At 42.2% G+C, this 26618-nt stretch overlaps 1 protein-coding gene across 7 annotated transcripts in view; it reads right to left on the bottom strand.

Annotated features, from left to right (window-relative positions):
• akap6 (A kinase (PRKA) anchor protein 6) overlaps positions 1-26618 on the bottom strand; it is a 292609-nt gene that overhangs the window by 218224 nt on the left and 47767 nt on the right. For all 7 annotated transcript variants that reach the window (XM_039785655.1, XM_039785652.1, XM_039785658.1 and 4 more), the window contains 7 exons: positions 23928-24037; positions 21967-22108; positions 20733-21371; positions 19040-19396; positions 17861-18001; positions 17577-17720; positions 16174-16434 (listed from right to left, as the gene is read on the bottom strand). In XM_039785655.1, coding sequence (XP_039641589.1) covers positions 16174-16434; positions 17577-17720; positions 17861-18001; positions 19040-19396; positions 20733-21371; positions 21967-22108; positions 23928-24037 — 1794 coding nt within the window. The remainder of the gene's footprint in view (positions 1-16173; positions 16435-17576; positions 17721-17860; positions 18002-19039; positions 19397-20732; positions 21372-21966; positions 22109-23927; positions 24038-26618) is intronic.

The following is a 26618-nucleotide window of genomic DNA, read 5'->3' as shown; positions in this document are numbered from 1 at the left end:
TTAAAAAAAATTTCCGTTTACTTCTATTGGATAGTCGCGTCACGTTCAACGGATTCATTTGCATAAAGATGGGCATCGGCCAGCTTTTTTGACGCGCAGCATTTTTTCAAATGCAGCGCCGCCTTCCCGGGATGCTTTGCTGGCGCGTTAAAGTCGCTTGACGTCACCCATAGGAATAGAGTGGAGCGCGGCGCGACAGAAGCGTCGCACAGCCAGGTGGATCTGCACTGTCAGTGTAATGAAGTATAGCAGCGCTTCTAACTGGGAAAATTCCCAATAAGTAATAATAATAATAATACATTTATTTTATATAGTGCTTCAAACGGTACTGAAAGGGACTTCTAAAACAACATCTGCAACCAAGATGGCAGGTTAGCATGTCCGTAACTACATGTGGCTACATGTAGCAGTAAGCTACCCGGAGCAGATGACCGTATGGAGAAATTTGGCAAGAATTGACGTCACTTTGAGCCGAGAGTACAACGGTTTGGAACGGTCTGAACCTCAAGGTTTTTGCTCACAGGGATCACTTACACATACGTTTGCTTCATTATTTGAAGCTTTTGCCACGTTGTAACATTTCATTTCAACCTAATTAACAAAACTGGTTAAATAAATCACCGGGTGTGGCCGGGTTGGATCAGCACATATACAGTACATAGAGGTTTATGCCTCGACGCAGAGGTCCAGGGTTCGAGTCCGACCTGTGACGATTTCCTGCATGTCTTCCCCCTCTCTTTCACCTTTCTCATGTAGCTGTCCTGTCCATTAAAGGTGGAAAAGCCCCCCCAAAAAATCACCGGGAGACTCTGAAGATAAAACTGAGATTAGCTCTCCTATTCAAGTTTATGTTCTGCTTGTTCAACGGTTGTTTGGTAAATTGCTCTTAAACACATTTGCAGAGGATTTGAGTTGCTATTTTTATTCTCAATTCTTGTCATTTTGGAGCTGGTGATTTTCCTTTGGGGCTGGCTAAAGCTGTCTTGTTGCAGTAAAAACCCTGCAACAAGACAGCGGTGCTCACGGAAGAAAGTTCCTTGTTGTAGTTGCTTTAAAGTGAAGTGAATAAAATGCAGCATCTCAGGCCGTGGTTTCAGTTGCAGCACTGCAGGCAGAGACGCCTCCACAGAGAGAAGCACCACGAACACAAGCACACAAAGGTCAGCGTGGAGCTGTAGCCTGAATACGATCTACTCTGGATGCTACCCGGCCCCAAAGAGCGCACGAGCAACACAAAGAGACACCGAGAGGACATTTACATAAAACTGAAGACGTACAGCAGCAACGTGATCTCCAAAATTCATTCTTTCCAGTCAGACCTCAAACATCTCGTCTGAATAACAAGTGTAACTGTGACGGCAGATCATCAAGGAGACAATCCTAATATTTTATACATCCAGCGTTGTTTTCATTTCTTTCGCTGAGAGCTATCTGGAAAACTAATGGCAGGGTGAAGGAGGCTACGGCGAGAAGGTAAATCTGATGGGAATTACTTTCCACGTGTGCATCCATCCTTACAGCTCGCCTACAAATCGCTGTATCGAATCTGTACGTGCGTGTGTGTCTTCATATGAGGAGAGGTGCGTCTGCTCGCCTGTAATGATAAAATGTGAGTGTTTGTGCACACCGTACACGCTTCACTGGTGTCTATGTGTTTGTGTACGCTTTATAAAAGTGCATGCGATTGAGCGGCAGTATGTTAATTACAACCGTGACCCGAGTAAAAAAACATCGATATGACGCCGTCCATCTGTCCGCCACGCTCGTTATGGAGAGATGGAAATCAAAAGTATTGATGAGACGAGAGGAGGAGGAGAGGAGAGGGAGGAGGAGTGTAGGAAGAAGAGGAGGAGAGGTAAGGAAAGGAGATTAATGGAGAGGAAGGAAAGAAGAGGACATGGGAGGAAAGGACAGATTAGAGGAGAGGAAATAAAGGAAAGATGACTGGAGGAAAGGAATGGAGAGAAGTGAAAAAAACTCAACGAATGGGAAGGAAAGGAGACTAGAGTTAAAGACTGGAAAGGAAAATAAAGGAAAGGACACATAAAAGCAAGGAAAGGCGAGGAAGAAAAGTAAAGGTAAGAAGAAAAGAAAAAGACATTAAAAAGGTGAAAAAAGGCAAGGATGAAAAGCAGATTAAAGGAGAGAAGGGACGAAACAAGAAGGGAAGCAATAGAAAGAAAAAAGAGAAATTGAAGGGGAAGGTTAGAGGAAAGTAAAGAGTAGGAAAAAAATGAGATAAAAAGAAAGATGCAAGATGGAATGAGAAAATGAAAAGAAAGATGAGAACATGCTGGAGATTTAAAGAGGGGAAGGAAAGGAAGAAAGGAGAGAAATAAGGGAACAAATATGGAACAGGAAGGAAAGGAAGGAAGACTAAAAGAGAGGAGATTCAAGGTGGAAAGGAAAGGAATGAAGGAAAAAGAAAGAGGAAAGAATGAGATAAAAAGAAAGATGCAAGACGGAATGAAAAAAGGAAAAGAAAGATAAGAGCATGAGGGATGAAGGAGTGAAGGGGAGGTGAGGAACAGATGAAGTCTGAGGACTTGCTTTTAACTTCTTTTTACTGCGCAACCTATCTTTTATTTCCCTATATGGCTTTTTAACCGGTTGTTGATTTAATTTAGTCTGGCTATCACCAGACCAAGCTCAACCTTTTCAGATGGAACATCAGTCTGGGGAGTGTGCTCTGTATTTTCTACTGCACAAGAGGCGGGATCAACGGGTATAGTTCAAATGACTCTGTACGCAATTGGATAGTCCTTCAACCAATCAGAGCAACGATCCGGGTGACGTAGCAGCGACCGCGGCATCAACGCGTCGGTCCATCGTGGATGCGTTAAGAGAACGGCTGCGCTTCGGTGGCCGGCTTTTTGAATGTAAACAAAAAGCTGCTTGGTCGCTTCTCTATTGTCATGGCGTTAAACCCGCCGATAGCGCGCCAGGTGGATAAGCCAGTTTGTGATTGGTTCCCGCAAATTTGTAACGGAAGCAGGATAGATAAACGTACAGGTCTCCAGCCTGAGCTGCAGGGAGAAATCAAATCGCCGGCAGATGGGGCTGGGTTTACCCGGTCTAGATTTAACTCCCTCTCCTAACTTAACCTTCTTCTTTACTATGGTGTCTTCATGTCAGTTGTTTGTAACACATTTTGTATTGCTGTTTGTTATGTACTTTTTATCTCTGTCATGTTTTCTATCGAGCCAGATTTCAAACCATCTGCCTTGGTTGTAAAGCCCTTTGGGTCAAGTTAGGTTTTATTTGTGATTAACAATTTTTTTTTTAACATACAAAACATACAATTCGCAAAATGAACACACCCCCTGTTCTTTTTATCTATGTCATGTTTTCTATCGAGTTGTAAAGCACTTTGGGTCAACTTGTGTTGATATAAATGTGCTATATAAATGAAGTTGACTTGACAGATGAGATGAGAGGTTAACATGAATAGAAGAAGAGGAGAAACGTGGTGAATAAGGGAGAAGAGGAGGAGGATCGAGGAGGGGCAGCGGCGTTGGTTTGGATATCGACCCGAGTTTCACTGGGCTGCTTACGGCTGCTTTGAAGTCTCTAAACCAGTGCGGCTCCTGTGGGGCAGAGCGGCCTGCTGGGAAACGCCTGTTCTGATCCTCTGCTGCCTGGATAACCGCTCTGATATCTGCTTCATCTCTTCCTCCTGTGGTTTTGGCTCTTCACCGCTGGATAATTACCGTTGGGCTGGGGGCTTTCTGAAGGATGACGCTGATCGGTTTGGACTCAAACCCCTGACAGACGATGTTCGGATTGGATGATTAATACGTTATGTTACGGGCAACGGGGTCAGACTCTTGTGCACGAGACAAACAATATAAAAGATAGAACTGCTGTTGGGCTGCAGGAAGTGAAAGCAGCAATGAACGCTTATCATTTTATAATCTTACAACTTTGTTATTACGTTATTGAGGAGGGGGGTTAGAATTACTGCACTTCAGTGGACAGCTAGCAAATCTCAGGGATCCAGATGAAGATCGTTTGTTTATGTTACATGTTTTCGTGCCAGGGACGGGGCTAGAAGGTGGGCACCCCCACCAATGTAGGAGCAGATTTTCTATGATGTATTCTGATAAAAAAAATCCCTATCTAAATATAAACCCATTCCCATGCAATGAAACTGCAGTCTCAATTACGTTTCGAGGTTTTTGCACTTTTATTTAGAGTATTTATAGACTTTTTTTTTACACTTCAGTAAAAGATCTGAATACTTCTTCCATGCTAGCTGTCTGCTGTGAGCTAATGCATTGCTTGAGGCTAACAGAATCTGTTGGTTTTGATGGGAAATGCTAACAGTTTTTGGATGATTGAAGCACCTGGTAAAAGGTAAAGACCAGAAACAAAATTGTTTGTGCAGGGTTCCACAAACATTTTCCGGGGATTAAGGTGAGATAGCTAATTTCCACAAGTTATTGGTTTGACTAGGTGAACATCTGTCACACCAAACATTGTACACTGCCGGGCCGAAACGAAAGAACTTGAGGAGAGGAGTTTTGATTAGCCTTGTCCTACCAGACTCTGGTACATTAGCCTGGTCCTACCAGACTCTGATACACTAGCCTGGTCCTACCAGACTCTGATACACTAGCCTGGTCCTACCAGACTCTGATACACTAGCCTGGTCCTACCAGACTCTGATACACTAGCCTGGTCCTACCAGACTCTGATACACTAGCCTGGTCCTATCAGACTCTGGTACACTAGCCTAGTCCTACCAGACTCTGGTACATTAGCCTGGTCCTACCAGACTCTGGTACATTAGCCTGGTCCTACCAGACTCTGGTACACTAGCCTGGTCCTACCAGACTCTGATACACTAGCCTGGTCCTACCAGACTCTGATACACTAGCCTGGTCCTACCAGACTCTGGTACACTAGCCTGGTCCTACCAGACTCTGGTACATTAGCCTGGTCCTACCAGACTCTGGTACATTAGCCTGGTCCTACCAGACTCTGGTACATTAGCCTGGTCCTACCAGACTCTGGTCCATTTCATTTGTCCAGAGAGTCTGGCCACTCTCCATTGACAAGTGTTAACTTCCTTGAAGGCGGGTACTCTGTTCCCAGAGCCACTCTGGATCTGCCATAACCAATCACTTGGTCGGGACGTCGGGACGTCGGCTTAGCATCGCTAGCGTTAGCCTTAGCCAACTCCTTCACCACTAACGGAGCGAGCTGGAAAATAAAACTGTTCCCGAACCCCGTGGGGAGGAGGGCCACAACATCATGGCCACCAACACAACTCAGCAAAGACTGTTCTTGCTCGGGCTTCAACTTCTGGATATTCGGCAGCGTTGCCATTACGGAACTACAACTCAAACTAGCGCACAACCTCAACGTCATCGTCCTCAGCCAATCCCTCTGTTCGCTGATTGGACCGCCAAAGATTTGGCCGGAGACAACCCAAGAATATACCGCGAACCCAGACGAGGAGTACGGAAGGAAAATGAAAATTGAGAGGAAGTACCTGTGCTGATGACCAGCTGATTTAGTTTTAAATGACAAGAAAGGACTGCAGTAGAGGGCTGCATTGGGATTGGGTCCCGCCCACGCATATCTCGCGGGAGCTTTGCTGCGGCTATAAAAAAAACAAAAAAAACACTGTGGGATCAGGATGCAGCCTGGAACCCCCACACGCCAGCAGACACCATAGATATGTACTGACAGTATATATATATTTATGAGCAGCGTGTCTGAGCCTCCCAGGACGGGGGAGCTCAGAGGCTCCGTCCACCGTCCGCCCGCCCCCCCTCATCCTCTGCTCCTTCCTCCCCCTCTCACAGCAGCAAGCACCTGCCTTCTTTCCCTGCATCTTCTGCCTATTAACCTATAAAATGATGCGTTTTCTCATACGGGACGGGAGAAGACAGAAAATCAATGCATCTCTATTATTGTGCGGGCATAAATTCTCAGAGTTTTGCGGGTGCGGGCGGGAGTGGACATAAACATTGCGGGAGTTGGCGGGAGTGTAATACACATGTTGCGGGAAAACCGTCCCGCGCAGGGCTCTAGACTGCAACTTCCTACAACCACATTAATATTTTCTGCATTCATTTTCTTTTGAGTCTTGGTTTTAATTTATTTTATATCCTGAAACATAAACGTTCTTCCGTAGTAGGAAGGAAGGAAGGAAGAAAAGAGAGGAGTGGGAAGAGCAGGGTGTTAAGACAGTGATAAAAAGATGGAGAGAGAGAGAGAGAGAGAGGAGAGAGAGACCGCCCGTCACACCTGACTGCGTCCCTGAGATCGTCCCTGGGAGACCCCTCCACCGCCAGCTGTCTGTTGCCGTGGGGATAGAGACGTCTCCAAAAGCCCCACAATGTTTGCGTTTAACATATTCATATGTGCACTATATTACACTGACCTGTCTGCTACTGTAGCCTGCATGTCTTTCTCTTTTGATTGAATATTCACTGCCTCTCTGTGACAGAACACATGTCACTGAACCAATCTTGCATTGCAAAACTATGCATTTTAACTGTTTTTTTTTTTAACCATTTTCCAAAAAAGCTCAACCGGTCTCAGTGTCTCCTTTTAACCGTTTTGCATGTTGGTGATGTTTCCTTCAACAGAAATACGGACCTGCAGCTGACATTAACTACATCGTGAAAATGTGGACGTCCCTTCACCTTAAAAAGCTGATAACACTGAAACAATGTCATCAGTCTGGCTTCTGTGAAGAACTGTAGTTCCCTATACACTGCATGGGAACTTCTGATTGCAGTAATTGCAGCGTTTAGCATTAAAATCAGTCACTTTATTACGGGGCGTATTAGGGCCAATGTAGGGGGAAAAAAAGAATATACAAAATTGCGGCGCCTGGGGAGGGGGGTAATATTCAGAGGAAAAAGTAGAATTTCTAAGATCCAATTCAGTGTGGTGTTCTTCTGAATTGGCCCGATTCACAGCAATGCCCCTCAAAGTTTTGATGCTTATGATAATAAGGTGATTCTGGGTTAAAATCATGAGTATTTCCTTGAAGAAGGGAAGTGATTGGAGAGCTTCTTGGAACTTATATTAGTGATAAAAAGGCAGTGCTCTTTGGGAGGGGGCATGAACAAATCCAATAGAGGAAGAAGCCAAGGCACTCATCTTTTACAATATATATTCTTTGTAAAAGATGAGTGCCTTAGCTATGTCTATTGCATGAGTATTTACTTATTGTTATCTGATTGCAAAATATGATTTGATTCGTCCACTGCAGGCAGAATACACGGCAAGCGGCGGCTGTGGTGTGATGAGGTTGATTCAACCGTGCAAAGTGAGGCGATGTGGTTCCTTGACAAAAAAAAAACAACAACTCACAATTATTCTGCTTTTTCACCCGTAAATTTCTAACAATTTTCAGGGAATTTCTGAGATTTTTTCCTCAAATTTGTGAGTTTATTGACATATTTTTTCTCATTAATTTACAAATGTAATCTCAGAAATTCTAAGTTTTTCCATGATTATTATCCACCCCCCCTCCTCTGACTCCGCATTATCTTTTTTTTTTAAACCTACAATGGCTCTAACACCTTATCTTTGCCTGCCTTCTAAAACCCTGTTGAACTATATATATATATATATATATATATATATATATATATATATATATATGAGCATTGCATACTTTTTTTTATCAGCTAGTTGTAGTATAATTGTTAATTTACCTTCCCAGTAAATAAAGTTCACCCATTTTCCAAAAGGTTCTCCGTTGACTCCACTGTCTGTGAGCTTTACCTTTTCCTTCTCCTGTTTATCTATAGAAACACTAAAGAAGAGGGGAACATCCTCCCTCCGTCTCTCTCTTATTTTCGTATCCTCTCTGCTGCCGGAGGGCGTCCCTGCCCCCCCCCGCCGGGCCAATCAGACGAGTGTTGATCCGAGTCTGTTGTCTGTCTGTCTCCCACTGCTCGCAGATAGGCCGGCGTGCCGCAGAGCCGCCAAACACACAGACACCTCACACTGAGGACGCCGCCGCCGCTGCAGACACCACATACAATGTGATAACATGACGTGTAGGGAAACTTATCTAACTGATGGACTCTTTCTCTGTCTGCTTTTTCTTTAGGTTTGTTTTCAGGAATTTTCCATGCACTTCAGGAGCCACGTCCTCCGTTAGGAACGTTGGGTTCCCGCGTATATTTACATTTCCTGCGTCGGTCTCATAAATGTTCATGAAACAAGCGCGGATCTACGTGATGTGGATACAGATTGTGTGAATGATAAGGAGGTCAAGGTCCAAAGAGGGAGAAAAAGTCTTGGATAAAATATTCATGTCCAACAGCAAAGGCAGCGTGAAGAACTAAGAAACAGAAAAGGAAAGTAAAAAAACAAGAAATACATTCTACAAAATAGTTGTTGAAGCAGATACATAAACAAGTTGTTGTTTGATGTTTTTCATGTTGATCAAAGAAATCTATCCACTTAAGGGTTATTATTTCAGTAGCTCGACAATCTTCTAGCCGTGGCACAGGAAGATGACAGAGCTATGATTGGCTCCCAATACAATGGACGTGAATGGCATGTCTTTCCAGACCCATGTTACTGATAATCCACAGAACATACTGTATATAAATATATATATTTTTTGCAGAAGTCCTTCAAATCTATTTATTATCCACAGTAACCTGAACAGTGTCTCTGAAAGGACATGTTTCTTTTATGTTATTTTAAATGTAAATATTCCAATGCTTCGAGCACCACAAACTAAACACTAATCACCTCCAGTGTATTGAGGTGGAGGCAGAAATCTCTAATATGGATATCTAAGACCTGGACAGATAAAATAAAAACTACCTGCGTGATTGGATACAATTTAAGGAGTAGTTTAACAACCCTGTTACAGCTGACAGGAGCTCCCTTCACACGTTAAAATCCGATCACTGAGACTAGAGTGAACATGACGTTGCAAGGCACCGTTACCTGATTTTGTGTTGACAATTTCTTGGCGTAAAAAGGACAGAACTGCTCACTTTTCTCTGGGGAAACAAACTAAGAACCGGCGTTACAATGAACTGAATCGATTGGCAGTAAGATAAGGTGATTTTATATATATATATATATATATATATATATATATATATATATATATATATATATAATTTACTGACTCAAAAATGTTGATTTAGTGTCATGAAAAGATGTTGCGAAAACGACAAGATTTTAATTTCACTTAAAGGTCCCATATCATGCTCATTTTCAGGTTGATACTTGTATTTTGGGTTTCTACTAGAACACGTCTTCGCGCTTTAATGTTCGAAAACAGACGCTCGGTTTTAGCGCCCGTCTCTTTAAAGCTTTAGTGCGTAACTTTTTGATATTAATGAACGTCCGTTACATTCAAGCCATTGCCAAATGAGTTTCTACAAAGCTAATTAAGACTATCAGCTCCACACAACTCTCTCTGGATTTCTCTCTTCTGAAGAGTCCATCATGTTTTTTTGATCCTCTGTTTCCTCCTTGTCTACTAGCAACAGCGTGGAGGAGGGGTGGGGGTGGTGCGCGATCACGGAAGGCTTGTGTCATGTGTGCGCCAACAGTTTTGATGCACCGTCGTTGCACCCGGAAAATGACTGTAACGGCACTTTTTACCTATACAGAAGTCCTGGCGGCTTGTTCAAAAGGCACAGTTTCTGAATATGGGCTGTGGGCATTTCTTTGTGAATTAAGCACTGGGATACTTTCACAGTTTTCATATAGCACCTCAACCCTTTTTTATTATCAAAAAAAGACATGGAGATCTCACTTTTTACAATATGGGACGTTTAACAGCTACATTGAGTCCAAGTCCGGTTTAATTTTTGCTATTTCTCCCAGTGGAAAACAATGTTTTTGAAGTAGTGGTAACTGTTGTAAGTAGGCCTATATTTACTAAGTACTGTACGTATGTAAGTACAAATGTTGAGGTACTTGTACTTTACTTGAGTCTTTTCTTTTCATGCCACTTTCTACACTTTTGCACACAAAACACGTAGTTTATAAAATCTGATGTTTTATTCTAAAGTAAACTAGCCGACAATATAACGGACTACAAGTCCAGCTGAGATGATGAGACCATTAAACACACACCTGGTTGGATCCTTTACTCTTTCTACAATGGGAGGATTCTTCTGCATCGAGTATTCCAGTATACATATTAGTTAGTATATTTACCTGATGATACATACTTTTTCTTAAGTACCATTTTCAATGCAGGACTTTTACTTGTAAAAGAGTATTTTTACAGTGTGGTATTTGTACTTTCACTTAAGTGAAGGATCTGAATACTTCTTGCACTGCTGCTGGTTTGAAAATGAACCTGGATGTCTGCACCTGTCCTGATTTATTCTACTGACAGCAAATGTAACACAATTTCTCCACCATAAAGTTCAGATATGAGACGACACTTCCTGGACAGATTTGATTAATTTCTGCTCCGACGCCGATCTCCCCACAGTCTCTCTTCCCTGGACGGATGGTTTTTTGACTTTGTATTTTATTCTGATCTGCTGTATTCAGTAGAGACTCTCTGCGGAGAGGCAGAATGTCATCCTCCACACTGAGACTTCTCCTCTCTCTTCACTTCCTCAATTAGGCAGCTCATCCATCGCCATGATTACATGCTGCTAATTAAGCAGCTAATCAGCTAATTACCCAGGAGCAGAGAGGACCGAGGAGAGTGTGTGTGTGTGTGTGTGTGTGTGTGTGTGTGTGTGTGTGTGTGTGTGTGGTTAACACAAGGTGTCATCATATGTGAGCCAGCAGAGCATCATTCATTGTAGTTTATGCATTTTGCCATATATTTCAGAGTTTTTGTGTTTATTTCTGTAATCCTTTCGGAATAAATATTTCACAAGATAGAAATTAAAGTGTCTTGCCAGCTCCGATGCTCAGAATCTGTATCCTGCATCCATATACATCAACTCCAAACTCAATACTTTACATTTTGGCATTATATTGAGGCTTATATGAACACAGAGCTGAAACAGTGAGCGCCAGAGGGGGTCTGAATGATTCAGGGGAAGCTGCACAGGGCGCTGAACGTGCCGAGGATTATAGATACTTATGGTGTCTGAAATGTACAGGGCATGCCGCGAGGGCGAGTGCAAAATTTCTACTAGCATTCGACTAATCCGAGACACTGCTTTTACCATTTCTTTTTTTTTTTGCATGTTGTTCCCAGATATGTTGCCGTTACCGCCAGACGTGACGTCTGATTATAGAGATGAAGAAAAGAAAGAATTGACTGTAAATTACTTTTATAAAGTGACTGACTACAAACAAGCTTGAAAAAAGAAAACTGAACATAGACTCCTTTTTGGTTTTCTTGGATAAGTCGGCGAGACACAGTGAGGTGCTTTGATATTTTAAAGTGCTCATATTGTGCTTTTGGGCTTTTTCCCCTTTCCTTTATTGTGTTATATATCTTATTTTGTGCACGTTATAGGTTTACAAAGTGAAAAAGCCCAAAGTCCCCCCCAAAGGGACTTACCATCTCCACCAGAAAACACTGTTCACAAACTGCTCCAAACAGCTCTATTGTAGTCCAGCCTTTACTTCAGAGACAAACGTGGTCACTTTGTAACACACGTTATAATGCTCGCCTAGCTGCTAGCATGGCACGCCCTCATACTCTGCTTCTGACTGGCTAGTAGTCCTTACCTAGGTACTGTCAGGGCACGCCTTCATACTCTGCTTCTGACTGGCTAGTAGTCTTTACCTAGGTACTGTCAGGACACGCCCTCATACTCTGCTTCTGACTGGCTAGTAGTCCTTACCTAGGTACTGTCAGGACACGCCCTCATACTCTGCTTCTGACTGGCTAGTAGTCCTTACCTAGGTACTGTCAGGGCACGCCCTCATACTCTGCTTCTGACTGGCTAGTAGTCCTTACCTAGCTACTGAGCATGTGCGACTCCCAACAAAGATGTAACAGAAGTGAGATGCCTCACTCTGTAGCTAAAACCGAGAGCTCAACACACAGGGTGAAAAGAGGAGCTGCAGCAATGTGCAGTACGACAAAAATATGGTGTTTTTAAAAAATTTAACCATGTAAACCTATTTTTGATATAACCTCTAAATACAATTATGAACCTAAAAATCAACATAATATGAGCACTTTAAAAAATAACAGATTCATCTCTGCCAGCTCCAGTATTTGTTTTATATATCAGGACACCTTAATGTTTAACTTATTGGAAATGTGGAACCATAAATGAAATACCATTTGAATGTGAATGAGAAAAATATCCCCAATATGATTGTTACTTTAATAAGGTGTTGGAACAGGCAGATGTAGAATATCTCTATGTGATTAAAGTGTAGCATTAGTGGAGATTCCCCACGTGGAATTCTGTTTGTCAGCTTTAAAAAGGGATGCAAATATTTCCACAACACGAAAGGACAGAGCAAGAGAGGGAGAGAGAAAGAGCAGGGGACAGCTTTGACATTTCATCAGTCAAATCATCATTAATTATGAATACTAACATGGCCGGTCTGATTTGAATTTGGGAATATGGAGGACTTTGGTAATTTGATGAGGGGATCAAACTCACATCCAAGGACGGGCCCTCTCAGAGTCACAGATTGATCGTGGCGTATCCTCCCCGTCCTCGCTGATAATCTTATTACAGCGGTGCGATTCTGTCTGCGGGATCCTGACCCGGCTAACGCTAGATTAAGACAGATACGCTGAACTTCATTGATCCCTGAGGGGAAACTGGGATGTTACCGCAGCAAAGTAAAACGTTGCTGTGGGTGTAACGAATATTCAGAATTAGAATATTTAGGCAATAAAGGAGAGAGAGCGAGAGAGGGAGTGAAATAAACCTGAATAAAATATAACAATAAAAAGAAATTAGAGGAGGCGGCAGAGCAGCTTTATAGCGCTAATTAAACGAGCAGCCACGAGGAGAACGAATCCCCAGAGCTATTGACATTTCACCATATTCAATATGACAGATATGACTGATTAGTTCACCAGGCAGCCTCATCAATAATCCGCCTGCCAATCAAACGTGACCTTTAAAAGGGAGGTGATGAATTAACGGGGCCACGGGACGATCCGATACCAGCCCTCCAATCCATCAAGACGGCTGCAGCGAAAGAAGAGGAGCGCCGGTGTTTTTGGTCCGACTCGCCGTCCTTAGTCAGAATAAAAGTGCAGAGATTCTTACTTCCTCTTATTCTCTACTAATGCAGCTAAAACAGGCGTCTAGTCATGCAGGTTGTCAAGTGACGTTAGGGCTGTGCAATTAATCAAAATTTAATTGTGATTATGATTTCGGCTCCCAATGATCACAAAAACAGAATAATCGAGAAAAACAATTGTTAGTTATAAGTAAACTCTTATTTTCTCTTGTGTTCTGAATGAAAAAATAAAGTTTAAATAGGAAAAGTATCAAGGCAAATTTCACAGTAACTTTTTCCACTGTTTTTTTGTAGGGCTGCTCGATTATGGAAAAAAACATAATCACGATTTTTTCGGTCAATATTGAAATCACGATAATTTGACACGATTACTCGTTAACTTCTGGAAAGATGTTGCAATTATTGAACTTAAAAAACTGTGGAAAAAGTTAAATTAATCAACAGTAAAAAAAAACACATCTGTGAAATTTGCCTTAGTACTTTTCCTATCTAAACTTTATTTTTTCATTCAGAACACAAGAGAAAATAAGAGTTTACTTGCAAAACGTAATGAGCTAAACAATTGTTTTTCTCAATTATTCTGTTTTTGTGATCGTTGGGAGCCAAAATCATAATCGCGATTAAATTTCGATTAATTGCACAGCCCTAGTCCTAAGTGACGTGTTGGAGGTCCAGTGCTCTTAGGCTGGGTTCACATTGCCAAACGGGGATCCGGTGATTCGCCGAGTGTAGCACAAGTAGGCTTTATATTTCACGGTTACTGTTTTCCGTCAGATCATTTATAGATATCAGGGTTTCCGACTGCACTTGAAGGCAGCTTCATTTCCCGAAGAAAGAGAGACAGAAAAGAGACGGAGGGACTGAGGAAACAGTCAGCTGTTCCACAAACTCCCGGGTAGTTCAGTGCTTGTGTTTGGTGTTTTAAAACTTTCTTGTGGCAGAGATAGAGGTAGTGATGTTTCCTGTTAAACAAAATGGACAAATGTGAAAAAGCTGACTCAGTCTAAACTTGTTCGCCGCAGGCCGCTGTGTTTTTCTCCAGCTCCCTCCTGTGGCAGCCTAAACACCCTACCGCCATTCAAAATGAAAGAAAAGACCTTTTTCGCTGCACCGTCTGACAGCCGACGCTGCCAATGTGAATACAGCTTAGGGTGGACGTACCTCTTTAGAATAAGGCTGTTGTGGCAGAATGGGAGAACCAAGTGTGAGACTGTGACACAGAAGACGGCTGTCAGCATCCTGGTTAGGGTTAGCATTGAGTCAACGTTGGTTTCTACTAACTAAGTATTTTTCTGTGTTAAAAGCTAACTGAACCTTGTGGCGATTTAAAAGATCTTCATAGTAATCATTTTAGTTTTGGGAAGTGTGGCGTTCACAGTTTTAGACCCAGACATTTCCCAAAATAATGAAACTACACACATTCTTTTGGGTTAACAAATAACACACTTATTTCATGTACAACAGTTGAGTGCACAAGTTTCAAAGTGTGTCACATGGTCCTTAAACTGCAAAGAACACTTACTATGTCTCCTTTGGCTCCTCTGGGACTCTTAAGGACAGCAACAGGAAGTGGAAGGAGCCCACAGAAAGATAGATGGATGGAGGATGGCAATTTACAGTTCTCAAGAAAAATCTCTTTTTGTGTGGATTTATTATGCTTTGCTTAAAGATAATTCTTTCTTTGTTGATAATTTCATTTGATCAATTGTTTAGGCTGGGAGCTCTTAAGTGTGTCAGCTGTTTAATTTTGTCGTTCAAGTCAAGTTTCCCCTTTATTAAAGGAGTAAGGTTCTTTGGTTAGGTTGCAACCTGAGTCACATTTCTCTTGCGCACACAATAGGGTTCAAAGTTAAAAGAAACTGTTTGCTACGATTTGTCGGGGTTGAATGTGGCCCTACTTTCTTTATTGCTTAGTTGACCTCTTTTCAGTTTGGGCCCTTTCTTTTCTACAAATTGTTTCGAGTTTCTTATGTTGTATTTACTTTCATTTTTGTCATTTGTTATTTAAAAGGTCCCATGGCATGAAAATTTCACTTCATGAGGTTTTTTAACATTAATGTGCGTTCCCCCAGCCTGCCTATGGTCCCCCAGTGGCTAGAAATGGTGATAGGTGTAAACCGAGCCCTGGGTATCCTGCTCTGCCTTTGAGAAAATGAAAGCTCAGATGGACCAATCAGGAATCTTCTCCTTATGAGGTCATAAGGAGCAAGGTTAACTCCCCTTTCTCTGCTTTGACCGCCCAGAGAATTTGGCCCACCCATGAGAGAGAGAGAGAGACATCATGGCTTTCAAACGAGCAAAGTGGCAGTTGGTCAAGGCCACACCCCCACCCTCCACCTTGCCCCCCCCTCTCTCCTCCTCAATAGCTACAGGCACAGAAATGACACATCCTAAGAAAGCTCATTGTGGGACTGGCTCTAGTGGCTGTAGTTCTGCACCAAGGCTGAATTTCGGGAAAGAGACTTCAGATACAGTATTAGGGGACCACTAAGGTCTATATAAAAGAGACTTCAGATACAGTATTAGGGGACCACTAAGGTCTATATAAAAGAGACTTCAGATACAGTATTAGGGGACCACTAAGGTCTATATATAAAAGAGACTTCAGATACAGTATAAGGGGACCACTAAGGTCTATATAAAAGAGACTTCAAATACAGTATTAGGGGACCACTAAGGTCTATATAAAAGCATCCAAAGAGCACCATGTCATGGGACCTTTAAGAAATGTTTCTTTTTACACCTTTGTCCTTCTGTTTTTTTTGGTTGGTTCCTGACAGGAAGGTGCTGATAAACAACATCTTTTGTTGTTTAGCTTGGAGGGCTTGCTGTTTGTAGTAGAGGCAGGCTACCTCCCTTGAAATAAAAAAAAATAAAAATTACCTCCACTAGAGTCAGGAGAAGTTATTACACTTTTATGAAACGAAATGAACCTTCAAAGGAAACAAGCAAGTTTCCTCAAAGAAAGACAAACACCGAAAACACTGACGGACTAAGCATCAAAGCAGGGACCGCGGCAGAAAGACATACCTCTAACTTCTTCCAGATGGTGGGGTCTTTGTTCTGACTCTGAATGTCCTCCAGCAGCTGGTGCACCAGGGACGCACCTCCACGCATGTCCACCGGGGGCGCCGTCAGCTGCAGGCGGCGCTCTGCAGACCGCCGTCCCTCGTCCTCCTCAGACTGCAGGTCACTCAACGGGCCGGACTCGATGCTTTCGTCCAACGAGAGAGCGATATCGCTGGAGGAGGTGGAGCTAAAGTGGCTGACCAGGTTTCGCCTGTAAGGAAGCTGAGGCGGAAAAAAACGTCATGGGAATATATTCTGGCAAGACAGCTTTATTTAAATAGCATATTTTAGCAACAATGCAATTCAAAGTGCTCTATGTACATAAATCATGAAGGATCAGTTAAAAACTATTAAAAACACTGGAAGAAGAAAGGTCTGGAGTGCTCAGAAGTTCAAACAAATCATGAAGGTGCTCTTTGGAAAGACAACACAAAAGTTCAAAAAAGAGAAATGGTCTAAGGCACTTTACTTACAAAAAGTTAAGCCTTTATTTAGATTTAGAACAGCCTTTTTCAGGGTGAAGAAGGTGGTTTGGGCCACTACGCGTGGGTTGCTACGCAGCTGTATTTTTAACTAACAATTTCAATATGAAATAGCCACCTAAATAAAGGCTTTTAAACTTTTTGTAAGAAGAGTGCCTTGGATCTTGTGGGCCCCAGCTTGCACGACGCAAGTGCCCATCTTGGCGCCAATGGGCGTGCTGGTCTTACAGGGAGGTGTGTTCAGGTGCATTCTGGGAGTATTGCTATCTTGAGGCAGCGGAAAGTGATCGCACCATTGGCCAACAAAAACCTGGTCTAAAGTCAATAACGCAGCCATTCAATGTTATTTTAAAAGTGAAGTTTTGATGGCATAGTGCTCGTGCCATATATGATCTGCATGCACGCTTTCACTTCATGCACGAGCAGATCAGTTTCTTCTCCTGAAAATCTCTCCATCCTGCTTAGCGGATGCGCCAAGGTCCAAACGCGCCTGGCTTTTAAAGGGAATGGGAGAAGACACATCTCCTTTTTTTCCGCCGTTAAACTAGCAAAAGTGGATTCGTACACGCCCTAAACGCACCTGCGCCAGGCGAAAGACAAAGAACGTGGCACAGGTGCGTTTAGGGCGGGGGGTACGAATCCACTTTTAAAAACATTTGTTAAAGAGAATACAAAAAAAACGACTAACATAGAATAAGACAATATAAAATGTAAAATACAACATTAAAAGTTACAGTGCAGAGTGAGAAATAAACAATTACTTAAAAAGAGGCAGCATCAAACCGAAAAGTCTTCAGCCTTGATTTAAAAAATCTGAAATCAACACATTATTTTCAGCATTTCTGGAGTCAAAAACATGGAAAGATGAAATACGATGTGTACCAGCGGTGGCAGAAGAGAAGGCATGTCGTCCCCGCTCTCCCTCTCGTCGCTCTCCCCTACCTCCCAGTCAGGGTTGAGCTCCGTCAAATCCCAGTCATCCACATCCTGCAAAGCCTTCTGGGTAGAGCCACAGCCATCGGGCATCTGCAGGACAAAGTGGTAGTGGTCTTGGTTTCTTCATCATTATATTAATGTGCAAAAAAATCAGGTTACGATGCCACACATGGTTATCCTTTTATATGTTTATGATGTGATGCAGGAAGAAGAAAGTTAGTCTGACTAACCAGTGGGATGGACTGAGCCAGACTTTCCAGCTTCATAGCGAGCATCTCCGTCTTACGGAGCTGATCGGGGAGGGCCATGAACTCTTCGGACCCATACCAGTGCTCCCTGTCTGGGCTGGCTCTTGATGAAACCTGGGCCCCCTGCCAGAGGACAGGGGAGGAAATAAACATGTAATTTGGATTTATCTGATTCAAACAGAATTAAAAGGTTGTTGTTTTTTTCAACCTGGACCCTATTTTCCCATGTTTTAGTGTCTAAGTGACTGATGGGAATAACAATCTTTGAAATTTGTTTCACATGTAAATCAGTTAATTATGTGTTTATTTCAACCAAACCAGAGTTGTTGGAACAGTGGAAAGACGAACCAAGGCAGCTTTTTTGGGGATTTGTTTGTCTGTCTCCCTGAACAGCTGCTGCTGCTGATTCTAACACGGCCATGTGTAAATCAATATTCACACATGATTTGCATTGACCAGCGGTGGAAAGTAACCAATTACAATTACTCACATTACTATAATTGAGTCGGTTTTTTTGGGGTACTTTACTTTTTAAAATCTACTTTTACTTAAGTATGTTTTGCTTGAAGTATTGTAAATTTCAAATGAGCTTCTTTTTACTTTTAAGTAAAATATTTTTGTACTTTTTTTATTTATTTAGCTTTTCCACCTTTAGTTTTTGACAGGACAGCTAGGTGAGAAAGGGGGGGGGGAAGACATGCAGGAAATTGTCACAGGTCGGAGGTATAAACCTCTCAGCATATGTGCGCCTGCTCTACCACATCTTTTTGTACTCTTTCCACCTCTGGCATTGACCATTTATGGATGATTGTGGCCAGAACATGAGGCTCTTCAATGTGCACTCATTTTTAGGATGAGTGTGATTTATGAAGGGGACATTTGCATGCAGGCCTGTGTGCACAGTTTTATAAATCTTTTTTAGTTTTAAGTCTTTTTTTTTTTGACGTACACCGTTTTGTCTTCTGTGTGCACGGAAACTTTTCCCTACGCATGTGGTCACTTGGAAACTGTAATGCAAACTGAGTTTGTAAAATGTTTTCCACGGTCTGAATTCAGAATGCGTTTGCGTATCCCTGTCCATCTTGTACCGGTCTCACAATAATTCACACAAAAACACACTTTTAAAACAACCTCAACTCGACAAAACGAATAAACGCTCACCTTCTGCCCCTGGCGCTTCACGATCCAGACCGCTGTCTTGCCAGGATGCGGTCGGGGGTCTGACTCCTCTCCGGATGCGTCCAGGTCTGAGGAAAGGAACTGCTCTCTCACGGGGGAGGGCAACGAGGAGTCAGAGTCCCCCTCGCTGTGTGCATGTGTCTCCCTCTGCGTCCTCTCCATTTGTTTGGCCATTCCATCCTGAGACACCGGGTATTGGAGAGGCAGGGGGCCGTTGGCGGTCGGTCTGGCCCCGGATGAGCTCCGCGGTTCGGTCAGCGGCCTCGGGACGCTCCCCTGAGAGCGTCCTAACTGTCTGGAGCTCCCACGGTTTCTCTGGAGGTTACGCCCATTCATCACCTGTTTAGTTAAGGAGAATTTAGGTTTAGTTTAGGTTTCTTCCTGGGGTCCACATTTAAAAATATATATTAAACATTACACATTATTCCATACATTTAAGAACAAACATGAAACATTACTCAACATCTAAAACATACATGTAACATTACAGTCAAAATCACTCAACACATTTAAAGTCAGTCAAGATGTAAAGAAAAACAAGGACTCCAGAAATGCCTGGCAGTCTACAAATATGATGCTCCAAGATTTGTTTTTATTTCATCTTTCAATATTGATCTCTTTGATAATTTAGTCAATAACAGTGGTAAAGAATTCCATGTGTTCATCGATCTATAGACCACAGTACATATTAAGAAATTAGTATTTGCCCTAGGGAGTAAAAACCGGCCTTCTGTTGCCTGTCTGGTGGCATATGTATATGACTCCAAATTGTGTTTTAATTGACTATACTGATATGTTGAAATGTTTTTGGATTGTGAAACTTTCCATGTTGAAAACAGAAGGGCAGTGATTAATTAATTAATTAGTCTTCAACTTTTAGCCAGCTAAGATGAGAATGAATACTACTGATGTTAGTGCAGATGTTAGAGCAAGGCGTGCCGCTTTATTCTGTACTAGCTAAGCTAAAAAGGTTATGTAATTAATTAATGTTAATGTAATTATTAAATGTGTCATAAATTAAAAACTACAAAAATCAGACACATTTTCATCAAATTTTACTAAATAAACACACAAAACATATTGATCCAAAAGATTTCTTAATGTAGAAACATTAACAAAATATTCCTTAACACCCCCTAAGTTATTTGAACTATTTATCTTAATGGTTTTTAAGAAATGCTCATTTTTATGAGAAGAGTTTAAAGGTATTTTGATAGTTTCATCTGCAATTCAATGGTGTCACGCCAATTTGCACCGGACGTCACGTAAAGTGATAGTGTCATCAATAGCGCACAATATAATGACAAAAAAGACGTAAGCCGGAGCTTTTCAGCAGCAAAAAGAATGAATGCTATAGCTGTTGTGGTTTTTATTTTACATCATTTTATACAGGATACAACAATCTCCCGCTGCCATTACGGGAAACTCTCCGCTATTTATCAGCCCGTATTGGACCGGACGTCACAAAACTTGAAGACATCATCATGGGCTTACAACGTAATGGCGAGAAAGACAGAAGCATTATCTTTCTGCTGCAAAAAGAATGAATGCTTAGCTGTTATGGTTTTTATTTTAAATCGATTTGAACAGGATCATGTAAACAACAACCTAACGTTGTCTAAGAGTTAAAGGTCTCATCTATCTGAAAAAAAGAAGATAAGTACAGAAAACGAACCTGCAGACTCTCGCAGGACTGCGAAACATTTTCTGGATAAACCGAGTCCAGCTCCAACCAGAACTTGGAGCGGTCCGGAGGATCCATGAGAGCAGGGGTGCTCCGACTCAGCTCGGCCTGGAACTGGAGCCCGGAGAGCGGGCCGACGTTCCCCAGGCCTCCCCTCGAGTCCTCCACCCCGGTTCCTCCGTCTGAGAACAGAGCGGCTCTCTTGGGAAGCGACGGCTGCGTGGGCGACGCCTCGGTGCTGTGGCTCACACCCTGCAGGGGGCGCTTTGCACTTTCACCGTGGTTGCCACACTGCATTGTGGGTAACACCGGCGGAGAACGGTTTTGGTTTGATGAGTTGGTGGGCGGGGCGAGTTCAGGTAAACTGTTGTGGTGTCCGCGGTTCGAGAGGAAGGATCCTTCGCCCTCCTCTGCCCCTGGGGGTTCTGGATTCGGGCCTTGGGCCGGATCGAGCTGCTGGGAGGGGTCCTCGCCGTCGGGGTCAGATCCCCGGGCCTCGGGCTCGTCGCCGGGGCTGTAGTCGGTCAACTCGAAGGCGGTGATGCCGCAGTCTAAAGAGAAGTAGTCCTGGCTGCAGCGGATGGTCAGCTGACCGCAGTCGTCCACCTCTGTCAGAGCGTCCAGGCGAGTCTGGACAGGGAGAAATAATCACGTTTTATTACAATGTATATAGTCTCGCATTGCCAGACCTTCCTCCACAGCACCGCGGGGGAGGGTCTGGCTAGTCCACACAGCATTCCAGGATGGGAGAAAAACTACTCTGGTTTATTGGCATTTCTTTAAACCAATCACCATCGTCATGGGAAGCCTTGGGAAGGAACGTGTGTACGTTTAAAAGTTGTTTTAGTCGTGCGACAGAAAACTCAGATTGGACAGATAGTCTAGCTAGCTGTCTGGATTTACCCTGCAGAGATCTGAGGATGAAAAATACAATTAATCTATTATCTAACTTGACAAAACTAAACTTAATGATGAGTTGAAAAAGTGTGTACGTCTCGGAGTTTCAAAAAAGCTTTAAAATCTCAAATATTTAAGGGTAATGAAGTAATTTGATTAAAATGTAAAATGACTTGGACTGTACTCAAGTATTTAGTTTCATTCAGTTTTGTTGGATATTTGGGTGATTCTATGGCGATTATAGGATAGCTCTAGTTCATGGGAACTGTTCCACTGCTAGAATCAAACCCTGTTTTGTTGATAGCGACTGGTTATGATGCGTTTTTACCTGCTGCTGGTCCTGGCTGAAGGCCTGCAGGATGTCCGTCTGGCGGGTGTAGTTTCCGTTGGAGTCCTGCAGGCCCTGCAGCAGACGCTCCTTCAGGACCAGAACGGAGACTCTCAGCTGGTGCCACAGCAGCTGCACTGTCCTGAAAACACGACACCACCAGAGTTACACAACGGGCTGTCTATGTGGTCATGTAATATTATTAAATCAAAATATTTTTACACCATAGTCTGGGTGAATACTCAATTCTGATTGGTAGGACACCTACTAAAGGAGTTCCGCTGACTGTTGACTGGAAACCTCGTTGGGCATTAACCCTCATATCAAACCTAGCTAATAAGCACTTTTATGGATCTCCAGTCTCCAAAGTCTTACTTATTTTTTACTTAATAATTTCTAGGTTTATGTTTTAATTCCATATTTCACGACTTTTCTTTGATGGCAGAAAGATACTATTTGTTTCCCCTATTTCTTAACTTATAAGTGAGCACACTTATTAAAGCTTAATTGGCATGTATTCACAGTCGATAAAACGTTTTAGAAGTGAAGTAAAAGCTTTGGAAATCAACTAAATATACATGGGAACTTGAGATTCGATCTTTCCTTCCTTTTTTTGAACATGCGTATTAAAGGTCCTATGACATGCTGCTTTTTGGATGCTTTTATATAGTCCTTAGTGGTCCCCTAATACTGTATCTGAAGTCTCTTTTATATAGGCCTTAGTGGTCCCCTAATACTTTATCTGAAGTATCTTTTATATAGGCCTTAGTGGTCCCCTAATACTGTATCTGAAGTCTCTTTTATATAGACCTTAGTGGTCCCCTAATACTGTATCTGAAGTCTCTTTTATATAGACCTTAGTGGTCCCCTAATACTGAATCTGAAGTCTCTTTTATATAGACCTTAGTGGTCCCCTAATACTGTATCTGAAGTCTCTTTTATACAGACCTTAGTGGTCCCCTAATACTGTATCTGAAGTATCTTTTATATAGACCTTAGTGGTCCCCTAATACTGTATCTGAAGTCTCTTTTATATAGACCTTAGTGGTCCCCTAATACTGAATCTGAAGTCTCTTTTATATAGACCTTAGTGGTCCCCTAATACTGTATCTGAAGTCTCTTTTATATAGACCTTAGTGGTCCCCTAATACTGTATCTGAAGTCTCCTTTATATAGACCTTAGTGGTCCCCTAATACTGTATCTGAAGTCTCTTTTATATAGACCTTAGTGGTCCCCTAATACTGTATCTGAAGTCTCTTTCCCGAAATTCAGCCTTGGTGCAGAATTACAGCCACTAGAGCCAGTCCCACAATGAGCTTTCTTAGGATGTGTCATTTCTGTGTCTGAAGCTATTGAGGAGGAGAGAGGGGGGGGCAAGGTGGAGGGTGGGGGTGTGGCCTTGACCAACTGCCACTTTGCTCGTTTGAAAGCCATGATGTCTCTCTCTCTCTCTCATGGGTGGGTCAAATTCTCTGGGCGGGCAAAGCAGAGAAAGGGGAGGTAACCTTGCTCCTTATGACCTCATAAGGAGAAGGTTCCTGATTGGTCCATCTGAGCTTTCATTTTCTCAAAGGCAGAGCAGGATACCCAGGGCTCGGTTTACACCTATCACCATTTCTAGCCACTGGGGGACCATAGGCAGGCTGGGGGAACTCATATTAACGTTAAAAAACTTCATGAAGTGAAATTTTCATGCCATGGGACCTTTAAATTTTGGGTTTAGCACTCCACCAAGAATCTCCATTGTTTATTTTTTTAACTCAACAAAAAGTTATAGTCTGTATTTCTTAGAGTACAGACGTCAAGGAGATTCATAGATCCATATTAGACGAATAAACGATAACAATTACCTCTTTAGAAACTATTTACCGGAAAAAAATAAGTCAGAAGCAGTTCTGGAATATACATATATGATAGCATGATAAACAACATTGTCTAATCTTGTTTTGTGAAGACTCACCTGATGTCAACGATGATGTTGACGGAGTAGGACAGCAGTTTCAGGGAGAACTCTGTCTCCAACAGGGCATGAATCTGCTCCACATGGTCCGAGATGTCCTCACAGATGTCCTACAGTCGTAAACACACACACAAAAAGGGCAACATAAAAAAATAAAGTCTAACAGGCTTTATAAGTGACCAAACATGTAAAACCCAGCCACTGAAGAACAAAAACATCCCCAGAATGCGACAGCAGGAGAAATAAAGCAGAAGTGAGGACGTCACTTCTCCACTTTTAAATGTGAGTCAGTTTCATGTGGGATCAGTTCCAGGTTTATAAAACATTAACCCTCCTGTTATCCTCGGGTCAAGTTTGACCCCTTTTCAAAATTTTCTATATCAGAAATATGTTTTTCTTTTTTTTTTTAAAGCAACATAAGCATTGAAAGCCTTGAAAATAGCAGAAAAAAGCATCAAACAAGGTGATAAAAATGTTAAAAAAGTGACAAAAACTGTAAAAATGTTGAAAAAACACTTAACATACCTATTACCGACCACTGTTAGTGAACTAAATTAATATGCTTAAACCAGACAGACAGACAGACAGACAGACAGACAGACAGACAGACAGACAGACAGACAGACTCCAGCACTGAGCAAAAATATCAATGAGCTTTAACTTTGGACAGGGACAGGCCAGCCGTCTCCCCCCCGCTTCCAGTCTTTATGCTAAGCTAGGCTAACCACATCCTGACTCCAGCTCTGTACTGATTTTTCCAAAATGTACTCTGCAAAATGTTAAACTATTCCAAAGAAAAATGTCTTTGCTGACATTTGCTCATAATTCATTACATTCTCACAATGGGCCAAAAAATGGAACATATGACTTTCACTTTACTGTCATAAAGCGATAGAGAGAGAGAATATACTTAATTGATCCCAAATTGGGAAATTCTTACGTAAAAGCAGCAGGTTTTTTGTTAGAAAATTGAGTTACACTTTACTTGAAGGTATCTACATAAGAGTGACATGACACTGTCATGAACGTGTCATAAACATTATAAACAAGTCATAAACGTTTGACATAACGCTTCTTTTAGTAAGGGCCATTTGGTTTTCGTCATGACAAGTTATGGTTATGGTTAGGGTTCATGTGTCATGACTGTGTCATGTGTTCATGACAGTGTCATGTCACTCTATGTAGATACCTTCAAGTAAAGTGTTACCGAAAATCGTTTATGAAAAATGACAAATAGCTACTTAACATAACAGTCACATTCAACAGAACGGCAAACAATTATGGCAGCAGAGCCAGTGGGAATAATGTGCAGCTTGCACACTTTTACATTATATAAGTAAGACTCTAAGTATGACTATGGAAATAAAAAACCAGGCCTCGCCAGCAATAAATAGGTTACTGCTTTCCTAATGAACAGAACTAAATCCAGATTAAAATTAGACGACCTTTGGAAAAGCAGGTGACCTGGCATCGAACCCTCGGCAGATGCTTTAATATCGACCTCGGGTTGCTGAGTCACCGGGTGGCTCCATGGTGACCTGCCCCGAACAACCCAACACCTCCTTCTCTGCAGCGGCCCCGATTCAAAGACCGACCGCCCGGCATGCCAGAATGTAGGTCACACACGCTGCTATCTTGGCTAACAGTGTGACCTGCTGAGCACTGTTCCAAAATACATGTGTCGCTACTGTATGTGTGGCTGCAGCCCTGCTGGAAACAGGCTGCCTGCGTGGAGTCAGCGTAGCCGGATTAAATGCTCAGATACACACAAACGACTACAGAGCACACCGAGCGTTTTAATGTCACCTGTATGAGCTCGGTCCTCCACCATTCTGGTTGAATCCCATTTCCTGCATTACTACATAAGTTCAGGGACTATGTTGATACAAAATCCAGGAAATAATTAAGTTGATCATAATGATAAATTCTTCCAGAAAGAATAGCACTAAACTATGTATAAGAAAAAGGATGTCTTTATCGATCACAGAGACTCAGAAATAAAATAATATCAGACAAATTTGAAAGTGGGTGGGGGAACCAAACTGGATTTTGAAAAGTGTCCCCCAGTGGAAATTACGCCCTAGAGCGCAGTGTTCAGATTAAGATTAATTTATCTGTCATAGGTCCATGGGTATTTACATACATAAAGAAAATGGGGAAAAAAACTGTTCCCCACCAGCCACTTGCAGTGCAAACAGGAAAAGACAACAATCACACAGACGTACGTAAGAATACGTAGACGTATATAAAAAGATATATAAATATATAATATATAAAACCAGATAAAAGTATGTGTGGCTGCACGCTGCCTGCCTGGAGTCAGTGTAGTCGGATACATGCTCAGATACACAGACGACCGCAGAGCACACCGAGCGTTTTAATCACAGCCCCCTGTACGAGCTCAGTGTTCAGTATACAGGTGGCACGAGATGAAGGTTCTGAGTAAGTAGTGTTTGTAGGTGACATGCGACTCAGTGTAAGGAGATGGACCGGAGAATAAGAGACAACTGGATTTAAAACATAAAAAGAAATATTATAACAACTGGAATGTATGTTTATGTATAAAATTGTTCAATAAACGTAAAGATGGAACAAAAAAAAAGTGCAATAAAAGCAGCTTTTTTTTTTTCAATGTAAAAAATTTGAGTTAAAACTAGAGTTACAGCCAACTAACTCTTTTTTATTGTAGCA

The sequence above is a fragment of the Perca fluviatilis genome, chromosome 20, assembly GCF_010015445.1.
Source record: "Perca fluviatilis chromosome 20, GENO_Pfluv_1.0, whole genome shotgun sequence".
NCBI lineage: Eukaryota > Metazoa > Chordata > Actinopteri > Perciformes > Percidae > Perca > Perca fluviatilis.
This window is presented reverse-complemented; position numbering and strand designations above follow the sequence as displayed.